The sequence below is a fragment of the Xenopus tropicalis genome, chromosome 6 (genome assembly GCF_000004195.4).
Source record: "Xenopus tropicalis strain Nigerian chromosome 6, UCB_Xtro_10.0, whole genome shotgun sequence".
Taxonomy (NCBI): domain Eukaryota; kingdom Metazoa; phylum Chordata; class Amphibia; order Anura; family Pipidae; genus Xenopus; species Xenopus tropicalis.
In genome coordinates, this window is record NC_030682.2 from 108,963,774 (window position 1) to 108,987,510 (window position 23,737).

Below are 23,737 nucleotides of genomic sequence, written 5' to 3' on the forward strand. Positions count from 1 at the left end.
TCTGAGGAGTTCTTCACATGTATAAAATTTTTGTTTCAGTGGGTTTACAAAGTCTATGACTCTTGTTAGATCATGTGCTGCCCAGTTTGTATGGAATATTCTTTGTTCACCTGGTTGGAAGTCAGGCTTCGCTAAGAGCGAGGTTAAGTGGGAAGGGGATTTACAAATCTGCTATTTCCTGTTGCATTGCTTCCATATATTCAAGGTGAACCTTATGGGTTTTGGGACTAGGTGTAATAATTGTATCTTGGCGTTGTTCGATAGGACCAAATTGCTAATGTGGTGGGGGGGGGGAGTCCAGTAGGCCTCTAATCTGGCTCATTTAGAGGGGTTGTAACCAAGCTAATGTTTGGCGTAGGACCAAAAACCATAAAAAGTTGCTTAGAATTGCTTTCTTTCTTTATGCAAATACAGTCTCTGGGTGGGGATCGCTTTTAAATGTTAAGTTATGTAGGTAAACATGCAGGCCTCATTCCATTCATTTGCTTTGATAATTAGGTATAACATTTTATGCAATGTCTATTTTTAACCATCACTGTTGACATTTTTTGTAGTGATGGGTGTCTGGAGTGGAGGAGTCTTTGGCAATGTAACGAGTGGCTCTGGAAAATAATAATAATAGTTCTTTGTGCCTGTATAATGCAGTCTGAGATGCTGGTTTAACCTTGACTCCCACTTGTAAGTCCTTCAGCAGTTATTCAGTCTGCATTCCAACAACTGGGAAGGTTTTCACAACAGCAAGTAAGAAAAATAAATCTGGTAATTTATTTTTAAAGGGTGATTGGTAAAAAAGGGCAAAGAAAGGGCCTTATATAAAGCATTCTGAATAATATAATCATCATAAATAATTTATATTATTATATATTTATAATAGCAGGCAAGATTTACCTGCAGCCGTGTCTCCGCGTGTGACACTGCTCTAAAAATTAAACTACAAGGGAGGTTTGGTAGGATGGTATTGGTTAAAAAATTGGATCGATTAAATCTCAGCTACTGCAGGCAACTAATCTTCCCGAAATGCCTTCCCACTGGCAAAGTGAACCGCCGGTGTGAAGGCACACATTCATTTCCAATATATCCTGAAGTTTTTTATGCCTTCCCACTGGCACTTCACTTTATTACCAATGGGAAGGCATTTTGGGGAGCTCAGTCGTAGCCTAGATTTAACCACGGGCGACTAATCTCCCTGTGTGACACTGCCCTTAGGGTTCCATTGATATCAGTGGTCACATTTGTTACTGAAATCTCATGACAGCTGTGATTAATACCTTTAACTACTTACCTGCCGTCGATCTAAGAATCTGTGGCACTGGTAGTCACATACCATACCACATACCTTAGCTTCTGAGGAAGTGGCATGTAGCCACAAAACGCATTAAGTCGTGCTCTCTGCTATGATTTTAAAGATTCCAATAAAGAAGATTTTCAACCTGGTGCTTCGCTCCTACTTCTAATTCTGCTTATTGATTTTGCCTGGATCGGGGGTGTAAGGTGGCGTGACAGCACAGTTGCAATATACACTTGCTGCTATCCTGGTGAGTGCTCCCCTGTATTCGTTTTCACATACCATACTGCCAAGAGTCTACTTTATTTTTTTGACATTATTATTTAATACAAAGGAAAGAGGCTCTCAAACTTAAAGATTACAAAGGGTGTTTTTTTTTACCCTGACATATCGTATATACTCGAGTGTAAGCCGATCCAAATATAAGCCGATCCAAATATAAGCCGAGGTACCTAATTTTACCTAAGAAAACTGGAAAAACTTATTGACTCGACTATAAGCCTAGGGACTGCTGGGCCCCCCGCCTCCCTTCCCTACTGGACTGCTGGATCCCCCTGCCTCCCTCTCCACCGGCTGCTGGATCCCCCTGCCGCCCTCCCCACCGGACTTCTGGGCCCCCCGCCTGCCTCCCCACCGGACTGCTGGATCCCCCTGCCGCCCTCCCCACAGGACTGCTGGGCCCCCGCCTCCCTCCCCACTGGACTGCTGGACCCCCCTGCCTCCCTCCCCACAGGGCTGCTGGGCCCCCCGCCTCCCTCCCCACAGGGCTGCTGGGCCCCCCGCCTTCCTCCCCACAGGGCTGCTGGGCCCCCCCGCCTTCCTCCCCACAAGGCTGCTGGGCCCCCCACCACCCTCTCCACAGGGCTACTGGGCCCCCCGCCTCCCTCCCCACCGGACTGCTGGATCCCCCGCATCCCTCCCCACCAGACTGCTGGATCCCCTGATGCCCTCTCTACCATTGTTAGAATCGGTTAACATGTGCTTACACAGTGAAAATAGCTTCTTGCAGCCCCAGGTGCACGCTGTACCCACTGCCCGGGCAGATAAATTCAAGAATGAAGAAAACAGCAGCACTCCGGTTGTTTTGAAAACCATTGTTAAGTACCTGGAAGACGAGTCCATGATTAACTGAAGGGGCTCGTGATGTCACTTCCGCCACAGAAGAGCTCAGCCTCAGCGCTTCCTATCACAGCACCAAGCTGCTGTGGGGGAGAGAGCGGGACTGAAGGAACTTATTGCGAGCACCGGTATGTAGGACTGCAGGAGTTTTTCACTGTCGATGCTGTGCGTGCGGGGCTTTAGCGATGGTTGCTGGTGCAGGAATCACTAGCAGGGGGGTGACTTATTTGAGTACTCGAGTATAAGCCGAGGGTGAATTTTTTAGCACATTTTTTGTGCTGAAAAACTCTGCTTATACTCGAGTATATATGGTAGATTTGCTTGGGTCAAAGAAAAAGGATGTGAGTTGGCCAAAAAATGTAAATAAAATTTATTTTTTTTAGGACAAGGAAAAGCCTACTGTGTCTGTTGTGGCACTTATTTAGAATTGCCTGGATTACTTACCAAATTTTGAATGGAAAAGGGGATTTTGAACTCAAAATGTTTAAAAACCTCTAAAATTGAGCAGAGACTTTAATGTATTAAATATCTGAGTAGGTTAAGTCCCAGTTATCTCAATACTGTTTGCCTTCAGTTGGGTTTTCCTATCCAGTTCTGGGACCTATAAAGTCTGGGAGCTTTGTAATACATTATCTTGTGCTTACGAAGGGTTAAGCCTTAGTAATAAAGATCTGCCTTACTTGGTATAATAACTTAATAACTGGTATGCTAGTAATCCATTTATGTGTTTTCATCTGTTGATAGTATATAATTAAGGTGAAAGGAGGCCATAGGGACTCAGTCTCTAGTGACTAACCATATTTTTTCTATGTTCCTGAATATTATGTTATTGTTTTACTTGGTTGCAGACTGTTGCACTGCCAGATGCTATCACATATGACTTCCAGCCTATGTTTATCTGTTCTGCTGCTGTAACAACTAGCTTGCATTGTAGCATTTTATCCTAAAATGCCATACCAGTTTAACAGAGTATCCATCTTTTGAGGATGTTAAGCTGCTGAGATAAAGCACTATATGGACATTTTGAAAATAATTTTAAGCTTCTAATTAAGGAAGGCCATCTTCCATAGACTCCATTTTAATCCTATAATTTAGATTTTTAAAAATTATTCCCCTTTTTCCCCTTTGTAATAATAAAACAGTACCTAGTAATTGATCCCAACTAAGATATAAGTAATCATTATTGGAGGCAAAACAATCCTATTGGGGTTATTTATTAAAGTAAATTATTTTTTAGTAGATTTAAGGTATGGTGATCCATATTACAGAAAGATCAGTAATGCAGAACACCCCAGGTCCTGAGCATTCTGTATTACATTCCTTCTGGAAAATACACACCATTTTTCTCTTTCTAAAGAAACTATACATTTTTATTTGTATACTATTTACTAAAACAGTGCAAAATTATTTATATAGGTTTTCCTAAATTTTTCTGGCTTTGATGTCTGGTTTCACTTGTTCTGCCCTAAGAAGCCATCATTATCCAGAGTGTGTACGCAAAACTTTTATGTTCCTTTTATGGAGAATCGGGAAAGTTGTTTAAAAGAAAAACATTTGTTACTATAATAAACACATATTTCTAAAACACCAACATCGTTGTACAATAAATGGGTGCAAAGAGGGCCCTGCCCAAAAGAGGTTATAATCTAAATAAGTTAGAGTATATTAGGCGAAAGTAAGGTTCAGCACTGGGGAAAGGAGATGGACTAACAGACTGTACCACTATAAAAAGCAATATGTACAGTATTTGTTAGAAGTGGCAGGAGTATAAATAATATCCCTTAGTGTAATTGATATCCAACATGTGGCCCTAGAGCTGCAAATATCATCCCTGGGCAGCCTGGGCTAGAGGGCTTCAGAGGTGCCATAGCGGGATACTGAGACCACAGGCAATCTACAAACAGGTGATCAATACCAGTGCACATCCAGAGATGCAATCACTGTAGCCTGGGCCTTTATAGGGGTGGTTCACCTTTTTTTTATAATTTTTGAATTATTTGCTTTCCTCTTCTGACTCTTTCCACTATACATTTGGCAGCCATAAAATGATTGCTCTTCGAGGCTATTTATTGTTACTTTTTATTACTTATCTTTCTATTCAGACCGTCTCCTATTCATATTTCAGTTTCCAATTCAAACGACTGCCTGGTTGCTAGGGTAATTTGATCCCTAGCAGCCAGATAGCTGCTAAAATTTCAAACTGGAGAGCTGCCAAACAAAAATAAATTATTTGAAAACCATAAATAATATAAAAAGAAGACCAAATGCTAGTAGTCTCAGAATAGCACTCTCTACAACATACCAAAAGTTTAAAGGGAAACAACCCCTTTAATAATCTCTATGATTATATTCCCTTAGGATATATGTAGAGAAGGACTGGACTCTGATTCAGACACTAAAACTGATCAAGATGTTGTTTTTCTCTGTAATTATGCTGCTGCAAATTTGTGTTATTCCCTGTGTATCTGTACTGGGTCAGGGTTTCTTTTGATATTCACATAAATGCTAAGGGATTGCATCACATGGATTTATTCCTTGTGCGCTGTAGCAAATATTGGGCGTTCCTTCTCTAAGCTCCTAGGCAACTCCACCTTTTAGCAGGTGGTAAGCACTGATAAAACACTTATTCCATTGATCACTGCTGCTTTGCTTTACAGGCTGCGCCAGATTAGACAGTTGTTAAGTGACAGAAGTGTTGCGATATGTAACAATTTAGTAGCACTTTCCCTTACATCCCTTTCAACTTTTATTTACATGTCTTCAATTTTTCCTCTAATTATTTAATTGGTTTTGTTTATTACTTTGCTGGTATAAATGTTATATCTCTGGGTGCAATGGTGTTTGCCCCTGGCAGAAATGTCATTAGCTTTAGACCCTTTTGTATGCATTGGGTTTCCCATTAAAAAGAAAGGGAAGCAGTCGCTATTGGAGACTTTTTAATTATGTTGGTTCTCTGAAAAAGAACTGTAGCAAAGACAGACATCTATGTGTCATTGGGTTAGGGTAGATTCCAAAGCTGTAGGGCTAGCACTCTCAGTGGCAGCTGGGGCTTAACCTGAATGCAAAATATGGTTACAATTTGAGAGAATGGCCATTTTCTCTCTTAAAAATCGGTTTGGGTGATATTTGAGATGAATATGCATTTGCTGCCCTAGATATTCTGATATCTGTATCCTTTTACAAATATAAAGTAGACCCTGATCAAAGGTAGGACCTTTTGAGGGAGGTCTTGGCAAAACGTTGAGACAATATGACAACTACTGACTAAGGACTTAGGTTAATAAATCATTGGCCTGAATAATCTGTGGGCCGTTTCCCATTGACAGTAATGAGAAGCTGTCTGATTGGCACTTTTTAGGTGATGATCTTTGATTTGGTTTTTAGCTGTGCTACTTGACAACTAGTAATAAAGCTAACAATCACCTAATTGCTAAGCAGGGTAGATGCAGGTGAGAATGATAACTTTGCAAATTATATATACTCATTATATGGCCTCTGGCTTCCCAGAGGGTGCTGCATTCTTCCCAGGGCTACCAGTTTCCATGTGGGTGCTATATTGTTCCCATGGTTAGTGGCATCCCAGTGGGTTCTATATTCTCTACCCATAGGTGACACAAAAGAAAACCTGATTTGTATTCTCTTTTTTCATAGCATATGAGTAGAAAGTAGCATATCCACTGTGTTCGCACCTAATGAATCTACAAAAAGTAGTATATACATGTGGTTTTAGTAAAAGCAAAGTATGGTTGAAATTCAATTCTGTATGCAACCAAATCTTTTGCTAAAGGATTTTATATTCAGCCAAATTAAATTGTAGATTCTATTCACCCCTAATTGCTTTTTTCATGTTGATGAAAAGTACTTTGCACATTTTTAACATAATTTAACACATTTTCCATAACCGATTTATCTCTTGTTTAAAAGTGAAGGGACACTCAAAGGGCTAGTGTTTTTTGTTTAGAGCTTCTCACGGCACTTCTAAACTCAAAGTTTGCCAGAACAGAAACAATGACTGTGCAGCAACTTTTGCCAACCTACAGCAAATGCTCTCTGAGCTCATTAATGATTACATTTGATTCTTGTTTTTGGTTGGAGCTTAACTTGTGCTGGTTAGGAAGTCTAGAAAATTGCTTGAGCTTAATCCAGCATTTTGTCTAATCCAAAACTCAGTCACGGTATGGCGTAGTGTTTAATCGTTAGGCAAGTACGTAGCTGTTTTTATTGCATGTGTTGAAAGGACAATGCAAGGGAGAACAAAATAAATAGACATGATGGAAGAACTGGCTGTTAATCAAGTTTTATTCAATTGGATGTGTCATACGCTTCCCATGTGGGGCACATTGCACGCAAACAGCTTTGTTTAACAAGTGCATTGTCTAGAAAGGAAAGAAAACGCTGACAATTGTTGTGTGGGATACTAACAGCGGTAACATGGCTCCAGTTGCTGTTGAATTTCATGTGGGAATAAGGCATGAATAATCGTTGCCTTATTTGGTCACCCATGTGCTGGGCCAAATCAGGCTGATCTCATGATTGGGCCAGGAACCAATGCTCAGATCATACAGAGACCCATAAGAAAAGGACCACATCATTACACCAATGTGGAAATCATCCATAGTTACATAGGGTTGAAAAAGAGTCCATCAAGTTCATCCCGTTCAAGTGAACCCAGCACACACAAACCTATACTGACCTATCTATACACTCACATACATATACCAACATTAATACTTACTGTAGATATTAGTATCACAATAGCCTTAGATATTATGTTTGTTCAAGAAATCACCCAAGCCCCTCTTATAGGCATTAACAGACTCTGCCATTACAACATCACTAGGAAGGGCATTCCCCAACCTCACTGCCCTCACCGTGAAAATCCAGTGATCCCCCAACTAGTGGCTTGCGAGCAACATGTTGTTCACCAACCCCTTTGATGTTGCTCCCAGTGGCAAGTTTCGGAAGCAAAAAGACCACATGTACTGCCAAACAGGGCCTTCTGTATTCTGCCAGTTCAAACGGGGCAAACAAAAAAAATAAATCACAGCTCTTATTGGTCACTTCCTAAGAACTTTTTTCATACTTGTGTTGCTCCCCAACTGTTTATATATTTAAATGTTGCTCATGGTTAAGAAAAGGTTGGGGACCCCTGCTCTAATCTAAAGGGGTGGTCTCTGGTGTGCTGATCTTTTTTATGGGAAAAAAGAACACCCCCTATCTGCCTATAATCCCCTCTAATGTACTTGTACAGAGTAATCATGTCCCCTCGCAAGCGCCTTTTTTTCCAGGGAAAACAACCCCAACCATGACAGTCTAACCTCATATCTTAAATCTTCCATCCCTTTAATCTGATGGGATTCTTAGACCTGCCTGATAGATATCTGATATAAATATAGGTTGGGCACACCCTCCTGAGGGCCTCATACACTAAGTTCTTTACTTAGTATAAAGGGGCCAGGTTGGCTTTATTGAGCTATGTGTAACCATCTTAATGGTCTTATTACAGGGATATACTACTAATAAGGACAGAACAAATATCTTAAACCTGTGGTGGCCCACCATGGGTTTTACCTTTAGAACAGGAGAGATTCCTGCAAGGGCAAGAAAAAGTTATGATTCTGTTTGGATAGAGACAGGTTATAATGATTCATGAATGGGTTTCAGAGATTAGAATTATTCAAGACCGCATTAGAAATTGAACCAGGGATTTATTATGGGGTCAGAGAAGAAATTATTTTTTTCTACTCCAAGGTTAAATTGGAGGCTGGCATGCTGCGGAACGGGATGGAGAGTGTAATGGAAAAACAGATTGATGCGTATTTGTTTGGGCAGTTCCACATAGTTATGCATTTGTGTTTAGTGGGTATATCTCATAGTTGCTTATGAAAGAAAAGCTAAAAAGCGTCTATCAAGTCTTTTACTATTTCAACACACATGCAGTCTTGTAGCTTGTAACTACATATGTGACATGTCTGAAATATAGGACTTAGGATATTTTTCTTGTTACTTTTTAAGCACAAGAAGGGTAATTTACAAACCCAGTGCTGTGTGCAAAGTGCACCGGACACAACTCGCTGCATTGTGGGTAAAATAATAGCAAAATGAAGAACAATGCACCATGTTATTTGTTTGCAAATGTGTTTCACAGTGAGCCAAACCTATTCTATGCCCTTATACTCATTTGGCTCTGGACAACTGAACGTAGCAATTTTGTGTTAACAGATGATGCAGATTTTTCATTTTCTAAAAGTTAAGTATGCTAATAATAGTGAAAATTCCTTTCCATGATCACAGAACACCTGATATTTGGTTGGATCCATAAATTATAGATTCTGTGCATCCCATTTAAATAATACATATTGTTCCATTACAAAGCAAGTAATGGTTTCACAATGACATACTGTAGCCAATGTGAACATAATTCTTTTTTGCTTATTAATATTTAATAAGCAGGGCTGCCGTCTTGCTTCCTTTGGCTGAGCATAACCCGTAGGTCATTTATAGATGATAGTTATTAACATTATTATTAACATGCATTTATAAAGTGCCAACATATTCCACAGCCTGGCCATTTTGTCTAGAGAATTTTCTGTAATTCTCAGCTGTAAATACTGTATTCCATATGGCAACTAATCTAAATTGTCCTTTTTGTTCTTTAAGGCGCCGCCTGATCTCCCAGCGATCTTCTCTCGAAACACTTGAAGACATAGAAGAAAATGCTCCATTACGGAGGTAAATATTTTGCTCTTGTGTTCCTTTTGCTTGGTGTTTGAATTATGTAAATACCTCTTAGTCATGGTTAGAAATAAATGTTTGTTTCCTTCTGATTTCAAGTACGTTTAAAATAAGCATTATGGCAATTATAATGTCATTGGGCCATGGAAAGTCTGTCAACTCTCTGCTCCAACTACTACACTCCATCTACTACACTGCTGGCTTATTATATGTGGTAAAAACCCCTAACAGTTAGTTGACCCAGAAAACCAGATATATTTCTGCACAAAAACTGCAAAGCTTTACCAAACTAAGTGCTTTTATGAAATTTCCTTCTACAAGGATTTATGTTGAGTTAGATAATATCAATCACATGACATGGTCTTATAGCAGAGGAACAGAGAATTCAAAGAACTGGATATTAGATCCTGAATTTTGTATGCCTGGGTGCTGATAATAATACTAATAAACAAAAAAACAGTATTGCACTCAAACAAAACAATTCCCTTGAGAAAGGTCACAAATAGTGACCAAAACGTTGTGAGTTTAATGAAAGCCTTTTATGATTTTTCTAAGCCCTGTTGAGTGCAATACTGTTTTTTGTTTGTTTATATATTTATCAATATACATATATATATAATATACAACTATTACTGCCACTCACCAAGTCAAAGGGCTCTGGCACACGGGGAGATTAGTCGCCCGCGACAAAACTCCCTGTTCGCGGGCGACTAATCTCCCCGAGTTGCCGCCAGTTGCCATCCCACCGTCGACAATGTAAGTCGCCGGTGGGATGGCACACGCGGCGGCGCGATTTCGGCAAATCGCAGAAAAAGCCTCGCGAGGCAAGGGAGTTTCGTCGCGGGCGACTAATCTCCCCGTTTGCCAGAGCCCAAAGGCAAATTCCGGGTGCTTCCAGTTTAATTCTCATAGTCCCACAATCTGGAAGCACTCACGGACAAGGGATGAAAAATTTATTAGGAAACTCACACACACACATATATATGTTTATTTATTTATATTGCTTAGTAGTATTGTTCGCATCACAGTTTTAAAAAGTAGATATTTGTGTAGATGTTACAAACAATGGGAAAAAAATAAATGAACCCTCTGAGTTCCAGACTGGATTTTTCTCTGTAGCCCTGTCGCCTATGACACAGAGGTAGCCAAGGTATTTGTCTTTCCTTCCTGCAATTGTGCTAGGATCTCATGAAAAGTCTCATTCAAATATGTGTGTGTTACTTGCTTTTGTTTTAGATGTCGGACTCTGTCCGGTTCACCCAGACCAAAGAACTTCAAGAAGGTTCATTTTATAAAGAGTATAAGGCAGCATGACACCAAGAATGGCAGGTAATGTGCTCAGATACTGCTGAGATGATTCCACTTGAGGGCTGAGGCTTTAGGGCAATAGGCAAGCTTATTAATATTATATATATATATTTTTTTTATTTTTTGAAAATGCATAGCATGAAAGTAATAGGTTATTATTTTTATTGAAGTGTGCATATTTCTAGCTAAATTCCTTCTCAAAATGAGTGAAATATGGTGAATTGAACAGAGACTCTAGGCCAGTGATCCCCAACCAGTGACTCATGAGCAACATGTTGCCCCCCAGCCCCTTGGATGTTGCTCCCAGTGCCCCCAAACCTGAAGCTATTTTTGAATATATATATATACTCCTCCAAAGTAAAATAAGAGGGGAAAGGGTTGAAATATATAAGCACACATTCATTTAAATTTAATTGTCAGGGGGGAAGGATAAGAGAGAGGAATAGTTAAGAGAAGCAGAAGTAGAATAGTACTATATATAATCTATTTATAATAAATATAAATGGTTAGTGCAGTATGAGAGCCAAGCCACATTTTTTCTCTGTATACACTACATATTTTTAGCACTTGCATTCTATTTCTGTATTGTGGAAGAATACCTTCATCAAGCCAATGGCACCTACCACTTATAAATGCAAATCTGCAGAAAAGGAATGTTGCATACTCGGAGCAACCTACCTCTCTGGTTATCACTGTGATAATCAGTAGGTGATACACCCTACATATAAATAGATTGTATCCTTGTTAAAGGTGCCTTAGAATGTAAATGAATAAACAGAAGGAAAAGGAATGACTAGGCAATTAGAAGTCCAGCAGAAAGGCATTAAGACAATGGGTAAGATTTTATTGTATATTAAGACTCAAGTCAAGTCTATGGTACATTTAGGAAGTACATTTTTGTATGTATGAAATGTGGTGGAAAGTAGGAATAGTATGCATATAATATAGACAACTTAGATGTTATATAAATGCATAGTAATTCATTCTAGCCATTTTCATAGATTCCCAGCCTGAGTACTTAAGACTTTGGAACATATTAACACTTAGCGTGAAACAAGAGTAATATCTAAGTACAAAGTAATTATGTTCATGAGTACAAATACAGAGATACTCTGTCTCTATCATACACTAACTTTGTTTTTATTTTGTATATGTGAGTTTCTATGTTTTATGGTTCGTTCCATAGGATAGTCCTTATTAGTGGAAGGAGGTCGTTCTGCGGTATATTTTCAGTGCTGCCATATCGAGACTGTGCTAATGTTGGGTAAGTAGAAATGCGCACAGAACATAAAGTAAATCTCAGAACAATGCAGATTGAAAGAATAATTGTGTTAGTTTGGCATAGGATAGGATTCGTAGATTTGTTAAAGGAACAGTATAACCAAAAAATGAAAATGTTTTAATAAGTAAGTAATTCAAATAAAATGTACTGTTGCCCTGCACTGGTAAAAGTTGTTTGTTTCAAAAACCCTACTATAGTTTATATAAATACCCTGCTGTGTAGCCCCGGGGGCAGCCGTTCCTGCACTGGTACAGCTGGGGTGTTTGCTACAGAAACCCTACTATAGTTTATATAAATAAGTTGCTGTGTAGCCATGGGGCCAGAAAAGGTGCAGATTACATTGCAGATAACAGAAACTAACAGGAATCTACACAGCTATGTAGCCTTTTCTCCTTTTTTTTAAATTTGAATGGCTGCCCCCATGGCTATAGAGGAGCTTTGTTTGTATAAACTATAGTAGGGTTTTGAAGCAAACACTCACGTTTTACCAGTACAGGGAAATAGAACATAATATATTCATTATTTTAATACACTTTTATTATTTGGTGTTACTGTTCCTTTTAAAAGGCTAATGAAATATGTAGGGACTTGTTTACAAGGCTGCAAATTGCAAGAAATGAGTGCAGAGCAACATGCTTATGCACTTTGCCCCAACTGAATTTGTAGATTGCACCCTGATATACAATTCACTGTGCTCCTAGTTTGGAGAGCAAAGAGCTGTACCTCCCTCTGTATGGGCCACTGCTAACTTTTGGCAATGCTGCATGCAGAAAGGGCAGAAAGAGGTGGATGTTAGATGGACAGCCCTTTTTCTTTTTTCTAACACACAGTTTTCTGAATTCCTTAACAAGTGAACTGGAAACAAATATCAGATAAAACTGCTCATTGCTAGACATGTTCAGTATATATTGTTAGAATGGAACAATAGTCCTACTTCCCATCACAAATCCATCAGATATATCTGACTTCTCTTCCTTAGGGGCTGGGTAGACAATATTGGAATTGCTTACTTTTTTTAAATAAAAAATAAGGCTAGACCACTGAGAGCAATAGTCATGCAACTGCACACTAAGGTCAACTGCGTAGAAGCTATTTATCCTGCTCATTTAATTACATACTAAGGGGGACATTTTAGCCCCCCCCCCTTCCCATGTAGGAAAAACACAGGGCCACATAAAGATTGTTCTAGTCAAAATCAAGACTGCAGTACTTCATTGTGCCACCATGCTGTCTCCTTAACTGCACCCATGAACTAATGACCATGAGAAATGGATGTATATGTTGTTAGTCTGGAAAAACCTGATATTTGCTGAGTTTATTTGAGGCTGAGATCAGTTGTGTTATGTGTGCAATGCATGAATCTTACTGAAACCTGATGTTGTCATTAACATTAACATGCACTGGCACTGGCAGGCCCTTTGACAGGCCTCCCTGACTTATATCTGGCCAGATGTCAGGCAGACTTGATTTTCCCATTGGATCAAGGATCACTCTTTCATGGCGGTCCTCGCTCTGATGACTCCTATCTCCTAGGGGCAGACAATCGAATTAGCCCGATATTGCCCATCTTAGGTGGGCATATTAGGAGAAAGGTCCACTTGTTTGGCAACCTTGTCAGAGGAGCGGATCTTGTAGTGTTTGGCCACCTTAAGTGCCATTGTCAATTACAATCTAATATCTCTATCACATTAACACATACTTCAGAGCAAATTAACCTTCCTGTATGTCCTTCGGGTGTTGGGGGAAACAGGGATACCCACGCGGATAGGGAGAGAACATACAAACTCCTTTCAGATGGTGCTCTGGCTGGAACCAAACATAGGACTTCAGTCCTACTAGCCACTGTGCCACCATGCTTACTTTACTGAGTGCAACAAACAAAACCAGTCAACTGTGCTTATTATTGAGTATTTACACTGAACTTTCTGTATTATTACTTTATTAGGATTCCAACATTATTCACTATTTCTCAGATTAATAATTTGCATCATTGGGGTTCTCTAATTTTATATTCATCTCTTCTCTGCCATGTTCTATTTTTGGAAGCTGTTGCATTTCTGTGCATTAGGCACATTGTTTTGCTGTGGGGCTGCAAATATTTGATGACTGCTGTTTAGATTTTATCTTGCTAGAAGTCCGTGTTACATCAGTAGAGTAAATGAACTTTTGTTTGCTGTGCCTGTTTTTCATTACGGAATTGTGCTCGGTTCCGGCTGAATAGCTGGCTTTAGTGATATTTACATGCTCAACTGGTGCTTTTCACTGCTTTAACCCATTGCCTTTGTATTAGCCAAACATATTATTATTTCCGGGCTGTTAAAACAGCTGCTAGAATGATTTGTATCTCTCCTCATCATCCAAATTATAAAACCATCCAAGTAATAAAGGGTGGTTTAGTGTGTATTAATAAACAAGGATTCTCTACTGTTTCATTGGTGCAGCATCCCAATGCTACTTATTTTGTTCCCCAGTATAGTGCAGTGATTTCATATTTTTTAAGGTTCACTTGAAGGTCCAACATTGCATCCCTTTCTTATGAGAGGATTAGATTTATTGGAAAATATCAGTGTATCAGCCATTCAGTCGTAGTTCTAAGAATATTTAGGACAGCAAATACATATTCACCCCAAGTCTTACCCTAAGTAGCCTCGCGAGTCTTTTTCGGCGATTTGCGCGAAATCGCGCCGCCGCGTCTGCCATCCCGCCGGCGACTTACATGTTCGCCAGTGGGATGGCAGGGGGAAGGCAACTCGGGGAGATTAGTCGCCCGCGAGCAGGGAGTTTTGCCGCGGGCGACTAATCTCCCCGTGTACCAGAGCCCTAAATTGTGCTTTTAGGTGTATCTTGGAGAGTAGATGTCCATTCTTCTCAATTTTCAGCCTAATTGAGCCCCCCATCACTGCTCCAAGCTCCACAATTTGAGAATCGCAGGTCAGTGTGTATTTACTACTAATAATGTTCAGGCCATAAATTCTCTGAATACGTCACCCTAACCTGCCTTCAGTGGACCCACATCCAAGTCTGCATTTCCTTACTTTTTACCCAACCCACTGGTGGAGGAGGGCCTGCCACCATCTTCATCAGATATGGGTAGGTGCAGGGGCTAAAGTTTAAAGGTCTAGCAATACCAGCAGCTGGACCTGCCTGAACCAGCAACCCCCTTTGTGACTTAAATCCGTCTTTAGATATGCCCAAGCATCACCAACAACCCCCCTATCACTTGCCTACATCTGATGGCTGTGTGATCCCAGTCTACATTAATATACAATTAAAGGAGAAGGAAAGGTAAAAACTAAGTAAGCTTTATCAGAAGAAAGGTCTATGTAAATACAGCCATAAGCACTTACAGTAATACTGATTCCTCTATCAAAAGAAACACAGGATTTCTTGTCTCTTGTTTTTGTAAATGTGACTCAGAAACAGCCTTAATTTCCGGGGCCAGAGTCTACGCCTTTCTCTCCCCTCTCCTGCTCCTCCCTCCCACCAGAATGCTAAGAATTCCCTCCCCCCTCCCTTAGGAATGTGTGATCTCAGCTATAATGGCTAGGGCTGCAGAAAGGAGGCTACTTAAAATGGCAGCTGCTTTCTTAAGCAAACGGAAGAAGCTTCTAAAGCTGTTTACTCAGGTATGGTAATGGTTTCTGCAGAATAAATATATTATTCTAGGTGGCACTATTGAGGCAAATCTATTGGCAGTTAAATGCCAATGCGCATCCAGGGAGCAGTTGGGATTGATGTCACAGGTACAGAGCCTGGCAACCACCGAAACCCGGGTACTGCTTGTACATACACACAGGAGGCTATGCTAAATGAAAAGCATTTCTAACCCTTTGAACTTATAGTATATTTTCATTACAGTTGTATCAGAGTCTACGATGTTGGGATACCAGGTTTTATACCAGTTGGCCCTTTGGAGCACATACCATTAACTCTTTTCTACCTTTTTTCAGGTTCTTTATTTATTCCCAGTAGCGAGAAAGTTAGGAAAGGATTTAGGAGTCTGGCATGGGTCAGAAAAATTAGACCAAGGGGCATATTTATTATGCTGTGTAAAAAACGGCGAGAAAATTTGCCACACATCGCCAGGCTTCGCCGTGTAAAACCAGCGTAATTTTTTTACGCATTTTTTCTTCCAACGGAACTTATGGAAAATAACGGCGTAATGTCCGGCGTTCAGACGGCAATCTTTTCCATATATTTTACACAGCATAATAAATACACCCCCAAATGTATTGCCACAGAGAAGCAGGAGAATACAGGGAGGCTCTTAAATACACATGTCTTACAGAGCACAGGGATAGAGAGGTTTAGCCTGCGCCCTGTCTGTCTGTCTGTGTTATCCCCTGAAGCTTGTCTGTATCCACATTGTGTTGCTGTGGGTTCTTACACATCTATTACTAGCAATAACACAGCAAACAGAACACAAAGTATTCACATAGTCTTGATTGCTGTACATTTCTTATCACCAATAGTAACTAACCATGGGCTAGCATTAATTGGTCACCTGTTAAAAAGCAAGCCTCTCATTGGTAGGTATGGGTTACTGCCCCAGGGAACACTTTGTGACTTTTATTATATAGGGGGGCTATGTTTTAAATATTTCAAATTGTTTTGAAAATCAGTACCTTAGCTATATTAATACCTTACACTTTAACAATAATTCCCTCTAACATGTGGATAGCATTCAAGGGTTCCAGTTAGTGGGCCCTTGGTACCGCAGGCCAACACTTTCTACAAATTATATTACCATATGTCTAAACTAATTTTTGGTCTCTGACTAAGCCTGTGCTGAAATGTAAATCCATAAACCTGGTCTGAATGAATTACTGCCTGTGCAGTCTGTCTCCACTGGAGCATTGCTGTCTTCGAGGCAGATATATTATGCAGTGTAAAACAACGGCGACAAAATTCACCACACATTGCCAGGCTTCACAGCGTAAAAAAAGGCGCAGAATTGGTGTAATATTTTCCACGTTTTCTTCTGCCAGAACTTACATAAGTTCAGATGGCAAACTTCTTTATTTTACACAGCTTTTGACACCATTTTTTTTGGTGAATTACATTTTACACAGCTAATAAATAGGCCCCTTAGTGTTGTAATGTGTTTGCTAAGCTGTTTCCTGCCACTTCCTGTCGTCTCTGGTCTTTGCCACGTCCTGACCAGGCAGCAACTTTAGTTCCCTTTGCACCCAGCGTCAATAGGTGCAGCACACTTGTGCCTAAAGGATCGAGGGCAGACGTTACTCACACAACGAAAGCTGGAAATGACGCCAAGCAGATTGCAGCATAATTGCATCTGATTTGCAGTGTAGCGTGCTTGGAATTGTATTGATATTGATAAATCATGGGTAAAAAATATGGCGATTGCACTCAAAATTGCACTTTGCTCACTGCATTTGTGGTGACTACTTTATGATTCACATAAAATATACTGTAGTCGACTGTTCTCAGTCTGCCCTCTGCCTGCATCCTCCCAATCCCTGCACATGTGATATTAATGCAATGCGGGTTATGTAGTTCCTGCATGCTGTCTATAAGCTGTGGAGAAGTCGTTACAATTTGTAAAATCAATGTTTTAGTCCCTCCTCCCCTGCCAGGATTTCAAATGATGCAGAAAGATAAGAACTGTTTTGCAGCTGGATTTCATTCTACAAATTTATACTTTTTAAAGGAACAGATTACAGTGATATATTATATTGGGGTTTCTGTGTTTTGGTTCGGAAGCTAAAGTTCCCCTCTAAGAGCAACCTTGAAATCCTAAAGAGGTGGGCTGCAGAGTCCTGCAACAGGTCTATTACCTACAGTGTCTCACAGTTCTTTTTGTGCAAAAGAGTTTAGGGTTGTAGGTTGAGATTAATGTAGAACTGGTTTACTGTAATCCACAATTAAATTATTACATTATAATTGTAGATTTTTACAGATTATTGTAGCTGGTTTATGCTCACATTCACATGCTGCTGTTCTATTTCCTCTTTAAAAATAACAATAGATGTCAAGTTATGTCTGGTTGCCCATGTAGTTAATAGGGAGAAAATGCCATTCCTTATTTTACAAGCCACAAAGTAGGATACATATATAGATAAATCCCTTATTTAGCTGTTCGACCCAGTCTCTATTTTGGTGTCTAACCAGCCCCACTCCTGCTGTGTGCCAAAGCCCTTATATATTATATTACTGTTTTTCAGTTTTGCTCTGTTCAGAAGCTGTACTATAAGGCTTGAATAGTGCTCTGCAACATTTGGAGCCAACATGCAAACCTAGCGGCCTACAGTTGGCTTGGAAGATTTCTCTCAGCTTTTCCTCAGATTTGTTCTGCATGTAAAGTACTGAATTATTGAATGAAATATCTCCTAGAAATGAGACCCTTCTCATTGACCAGCTGGAAGGCATCTGCAAGATTTTTCCATGAATAAGCTTCTACAGCCTCTTTATGCCCAGTTGAAATATGTTCCATTTATTATATCTATTCATCTAATCGCACAGCCAGTTTTCCACCAAATAGAAGTCCCAACGCTCTGATTTTTATTAACCAGTATCAAAAGCAGTTGCTAAATCGGCTGCCTTGCCAAACCATAGTGACTCTCAGATTGTCTGTATTCCTAAAAAGTATATTTAATTAGCCTGAAAAATGCTATGTACAGCACTGTCTGTAACCTGTTATTCTATCTGTTGTCTAGAATACTTGGGACATCAGGGTTTTTTTTGTAAAAGGAATCCTTACAATATCTTAAGCCTAAGAAAACATTAAACATTACAAAACCAATAGGATGGTTTTTCCATTCTCATTAAATTACACTAGTTTATTTCCCATCTAAGGCGCCGTCTTATTATTAAATAGAGAGAGAACTAATCAGTTTTCCCTTCATAAAGAGCTTTTAAAGTAAATACAGGTATGGTAGCAAAATCAGTTTTGGAATGATTATATTTTAGTTGAGATCAAGCACAAGGTATTGTTTAATTATCACAGAGAAAAAGGAAATATATTTGTAAGAAATTGAATTATTTGGTTAAAATGGAGTCTATGGGAGATGGCTTTCCCATAAATCAGAGCTTTCCAGATAACAGGTTTTTGATAATGGATCCCCTACCTGTTTTATTTAGGTAGAGCTCTCGCTGTCCCAAAACCTTTCTCAGGATATACTAGATGGTTAGATTGTCTAGGCGTTTATTAGATGCTCATGACTTAAAAATAATATGTAAAAAAAAGACTTCAGTATTAGTGAGCCATTTGAACAAATTTCATATTGAACCATCTGGGATATCCCGAGCAAATAGTCTGTTGAGATAAGCAGTCATCCATCTGTGTGTTTGTGCAACAAGAACCTTTGGGCTTACTACATGGGTAACATTATGCCTTGGAAGAAGTCACTGAGACAGAAAACTGGAAAAAGTAGTTTTAAAATGGGGCAGGGTCATTTTGCATTGACATTTAAAAAAAAAAAAGTCAGTTGTGTAACATACAATAGTCAGTTGTGCATTACACATAACTTGTGTACTTCCTGCAGAATTTCTGCTAAAGACAATAAATAGGGAATTCAAAAAGAACATTAATGAGTGATAGTATCCCTGTAAATCTGTTTTATATTGTATATTTGTGTATGTTGTTACATTGTCTTTACCGAGCCCAACTACATAGTGTAGTACATTGCACATATTTGATGGGTGCACCCATTGAACATAATGATGATATATATCTGTGTGAGGATCCATTGTTTATCCTTTGAAATGGTTAGTGGTGCTGGGAACTCGTGTGTTCTGTCCACTGGCCCATGGATATATAAATGAAGTGCCCCTCACTGAGATTCAGACTGAGGCAGTGGATGAGACATTATAAATGATATATAGAGTATTCTGTCACCATTTCAGGCTGATAAATGCTTAGTCCTTTACAGCAGTGCTGTCCAACTCCTGTGGTGCTAAGGGCCGGAATTTATATAGCATACATAGTGGAGGACCACCCCCCTTTTTAAACCACACCCACTTCAAACCACACCCATGTTATCACAATTGTGGTAGCGCAGCAAAAACCCAAATGATTGGTCCTCACTGTGGGGATATCAACTATCATTCATATGTGAAAGAATTAAATTATGTCATATTGCCATACTGCATATATGCCTTCTCCTCCTCCCGTGTGGATAGCACAGCAACCCAGCAAATAATTACACACCTTAGGGACCATTTAATGGCTATTTCCAAATGCTAACAAACTCCCAGAACAAACCCCTTCCAGGTTCACCTCCCACAGGCAGCATAGGGCAGGCAGAGTACTGCCTGTGTGTGCCATACTCTGCCTGCTCTTAGCTGACTGTGTGCCATACTCTGCCTGCCTCTGTGTGCCATACTCTGCCTGCCCTTAGCTGCTTGTGTATGCCATATTCTGCCTGCCCTATGCTGCCTGTGTGTGTCATACTCTGCCTGCCCTATGCTGCCTATGTGCCATACTCTGCCTGCCCTATGCTGCATGTGTGCCACATTCTGCCTGCCCTATGCTGCCTGTGTGTGTGCCATACTCTGCCTGCCCTATGCTGCCTTTGTGTGCCATACTGTGCCTGCCCTTAGCTGCCTATGTATGCCATATTCTGCCTGCCCTATGCTGCCTGTGTGTGTCATACTCTGCCTGCCCTATGCTGCCTGTGTGTGCCATACTCTGCCTGCCCTTAGCTGCCTGTGTATGCCATATTCTGCCTGCCCTATGCTGCCTGTGTGTACCATACTCTGCCTGCCCTTAGCTGCCTGTGTGTGCCATGCTCTGTCTGCCCTGTGCTGCCTGTGTGTGCACACAGACAGCATAGGTCAGGCAGTACATACAATGACACAATGCTGGCACTGCTCCTACAGTCTGTCTGAAATGTGAATAGGTGAACAATGTGGGTGAGCCTGAGGTGTGAACAATGCAGAGGGTGAACAATGCAGAGATTCAAAGGTGTGAACAGTACAGGGGATTACATGTTTAAACAATACATGATGAATCTGAGGTGTGAACCATGCAGGGGGACAGTTAATCTCAGTACTGATACCATTTAAAGCTTACACAAAGGTAAGCCATCAAAGCAGCCAGACAGGTTGGGGGCCACACAGAGGGGGGTTGCCAGTTGGACAGCACTGCTTTACAGGAATAGATCCCAGTGGAAATAGAAAAATATCCATTTTCATGCTAATAAATATTAATGTCTTATTCGTTCCTCTGTAAATACAGCATTGCAGCGTTTTGTAATTGGAGACATAACATTACCAGAAATACACAAGCCAGAGATTATTGCATAACATAGCGGGGAGGAGGGGGGTGGGTTAGATCTGCTGCAACTTTAGCCATTTTATGATGATGAAGTTGTTAGACAAAATACCATAAAATAACACAGTATGGTTATTCAAAAAAGTTATATACAAATATGAATAACCTGTAACATACAGGTATGGGATCCATTATCCAGAAAGCTCCCAAAATATGGGAAGGCCATCTTCCATAGACTTGACTTTAATCAAATAATTCACATTTTTAACATTGATTCCTTTTTCTCTGTAATAATAAAACAGTACCTTGATCCCAACTAAGGTATAATGAAACCTTATTGGAAGCAAAACATTTCTACTGGGTTTATTTAATGTTTAAACGATTTCTATCAGACTTATGTTTTGGAGATCCAAATTATGGGAAGACCCCTTATCCGGAAAACACCAGGTGTGTGTGTGTATGTATATATATATATATATATATATATATATCAGTTTTGGGACAGGCTGGAAAGTTGGAGTTCTGGAGCTGGCTTGCACTGCCTATGATAGTACTGAAACTGACATTTCTCATATAAACAGAATTTCTCATGAGTGTTTCTTTGATAATAAATAGAAGTGTAGCAGGTGAAACGCATTGCCTGACCTGACCTTATGTGTATACTGTCACCCACAGGGACCTGAAACTGGAAAGCACAAGGCAGCGTCATTCCTCAGGAGGCATGGGAACCAGAGAGATGATTCTAGGCCTGGAGGGAGTAGAGCTTGGTGCTGATGGGAAGGTAAGAATGTAAGCATTGTTTGGAAGTTGTCACACTGGCACCTTATGGATGCTAGCTATACATTGCATATGGAGCATTAACAGATAAACAGACCTGCATGGTGCATAGCAGCAGAGCTCTCTAACTGCTAAGCACATAGCCTTAATTACTCATTTACTAGTGCATATGGCCTTGTTCATCTTGACCTTTCCTTCCAAGAATAAGTCAATAATATAAAAAGCACAATAACCACAAGCTGTGGCACCGTTTGTCAGTGAATAAATCATGACTATAGGAAGTTTCCTTCCTATTCCCTGGCCCGTGGGACCTTACATTGAGTGAAGCCTGCTGCGTGCTGTGTGTGAGATAAACAAACATACACATTGCAAGAGCAGAACTTTAGATAGTTCACATTTTGTTTTTTTCTTTTATGCCTTAAAATGTGCAAGTTTTTGGGTGACATCAAGTATAATCTGCTACTTTTTTTCATGCAACTCACAGAGGGGATTTCGCCCTATGGCTGTACAGCTGCTGCTAAACTGCAACGAATGAATATTGCCCACTGTATATTGTACCTTCTAGTTTTCTATTGTCAATATTCAGAAGTGAATGCGGAATAATCTTTCCTCTGCTTATGTGAAGGTGTTACTCACTGTACTTTCAGTCTCGCCTTAGCTCCACTGTTCCCAGCTCATAGGCTTCCTCTAGTATTTGAATCCCTATGCAAGAAGCCAGGGAATGGAACTGTCTTTTATTAGTTGCATTATTAACCTGGGCAGTAATGAGGCTGACAGAAAAAAATCTTTACATTTGCAAGTAAAAATTACTTTCCAGCACTGTAAAATCATTTTGAACTTCAAAGGGGAGAATTCACAAAAGTGGTGAATAAAAATAAAAGTGGAGATAGATTTGTCGGATTTTCCACCTAATTCACAAACCTCTATCTCCACTTTTGTGAATTTGTCTTTTAAACAGACAGTTTTCAGATTTTGTGATTTTGCCAACATTTTTTTATGAATTTGCCTTTAGCTATTATGTGAACTTCCTTTACACAGCTCAGTGTTTTTTTTCCTGTTTGGCTTCTGATCATCTGAACAGGTGAAATATGGGGAGACTTAAGGGCACTATTGAGACAACTGAAGGTATGCCTGCAGCTTGAGATTAACTCTTTACTAGCCTTTCCTTCTCCTGTTGGGCCCAGTCCAACCCTGTACCCCAATATCCCAGTGTGGGTGCCAGTGTGTATGTGCTGTTTGCTGATCACCAAGATGACTTCTGGGAACAGGTGGGGGCCAATGCTGTCAGGCAGCTCTGTAGTTCTGGACATGATATGGGGGCACAGATTAGTTGGGGCAAATGTCAGTGAAGTGATTAATGAGGGGGCACTGCTGCTAAAATTTGCCTGGGAGGCTTTACTTTCCTTTAAATAAAAATGTATACAATATATTCACTGAAAATGTTATTATTGCCTCATTGGTTAAGCTAAAACTGGCATATTCATGCAAATGTGAGGTAAAAACTTTTAATATAAAAGATATAAATTAAACTTTTTTTAATCAGTGTTTTACTTGTTTATAAAATGTTAATGAGGCTTTTTGCACCTATTGTTCTAGGGTTAGACAGAAACTTGTCCCCCTAACAATAGGCTGCTAATCCCCATTAATATGTTAATGATCCCCCAATGGGGCCCCTACCTTAGGTGTGAATTGGAGACTGGGTGAAACAAAACAGAAGCGCTTAGAATTGGTCTGACAGAGTTAAAGAGTTTTTTTCCATTTTGAAAATGTCAGGAAAAAATATCGGGGAAAAATGTCATTAAAACGTCGTATAAATGTCGACAAATTCACAAAAGTGGCTGTAAACTGTCTTTCTTTGACCAAAAACGGAAAAGTGGCGGTTGAGTCGGAATTTAGGCGGATTTCTTTTTGTGAATCTGGAGAAAGTGTTTTCCGCCAGTTTTTCTACCACTTTTACTCCAAAAAAGGGCTCTCTCCACTTTTGTGAATTCCCCCC

At 40.0% G+C, this 23,737-nt stretch overlaps 1 protein-coding gene across 2 annotated transcripts in view; it reads left to right on the top strand.

The window, feature by feature from the left end:
* The window catches only part of cables1 (Cdk5 and Abl enzyme substrate 1), a 52,174-nt gene that overhangs the window by 17,798 nt on the left and 10,639 nt on the right, over positions 1–23,737 (top strand). For both annotated transcript variants that reach the window (XM_002934136.5, XM_004915213.4), the window contains exons 2-5: positions 9,065–9,136; positions 10,376–10,468; positions 11,634–11,711; positions 21,640–21,745. In XM_002934136.5, coding sequence (XP_002934182.2) covers positions 9,065–9,136; positions 10,376–10,468; positions 11,634–11,711; positions 21,640–21,745 — 349 coding nt within the window. The remainder of the gene's footprint in view (positions 1–9,064; positions 9,137–10,375; positions 10,469–11,633; positions 11,712–21,639; positions 21,746–23,737) is intronic.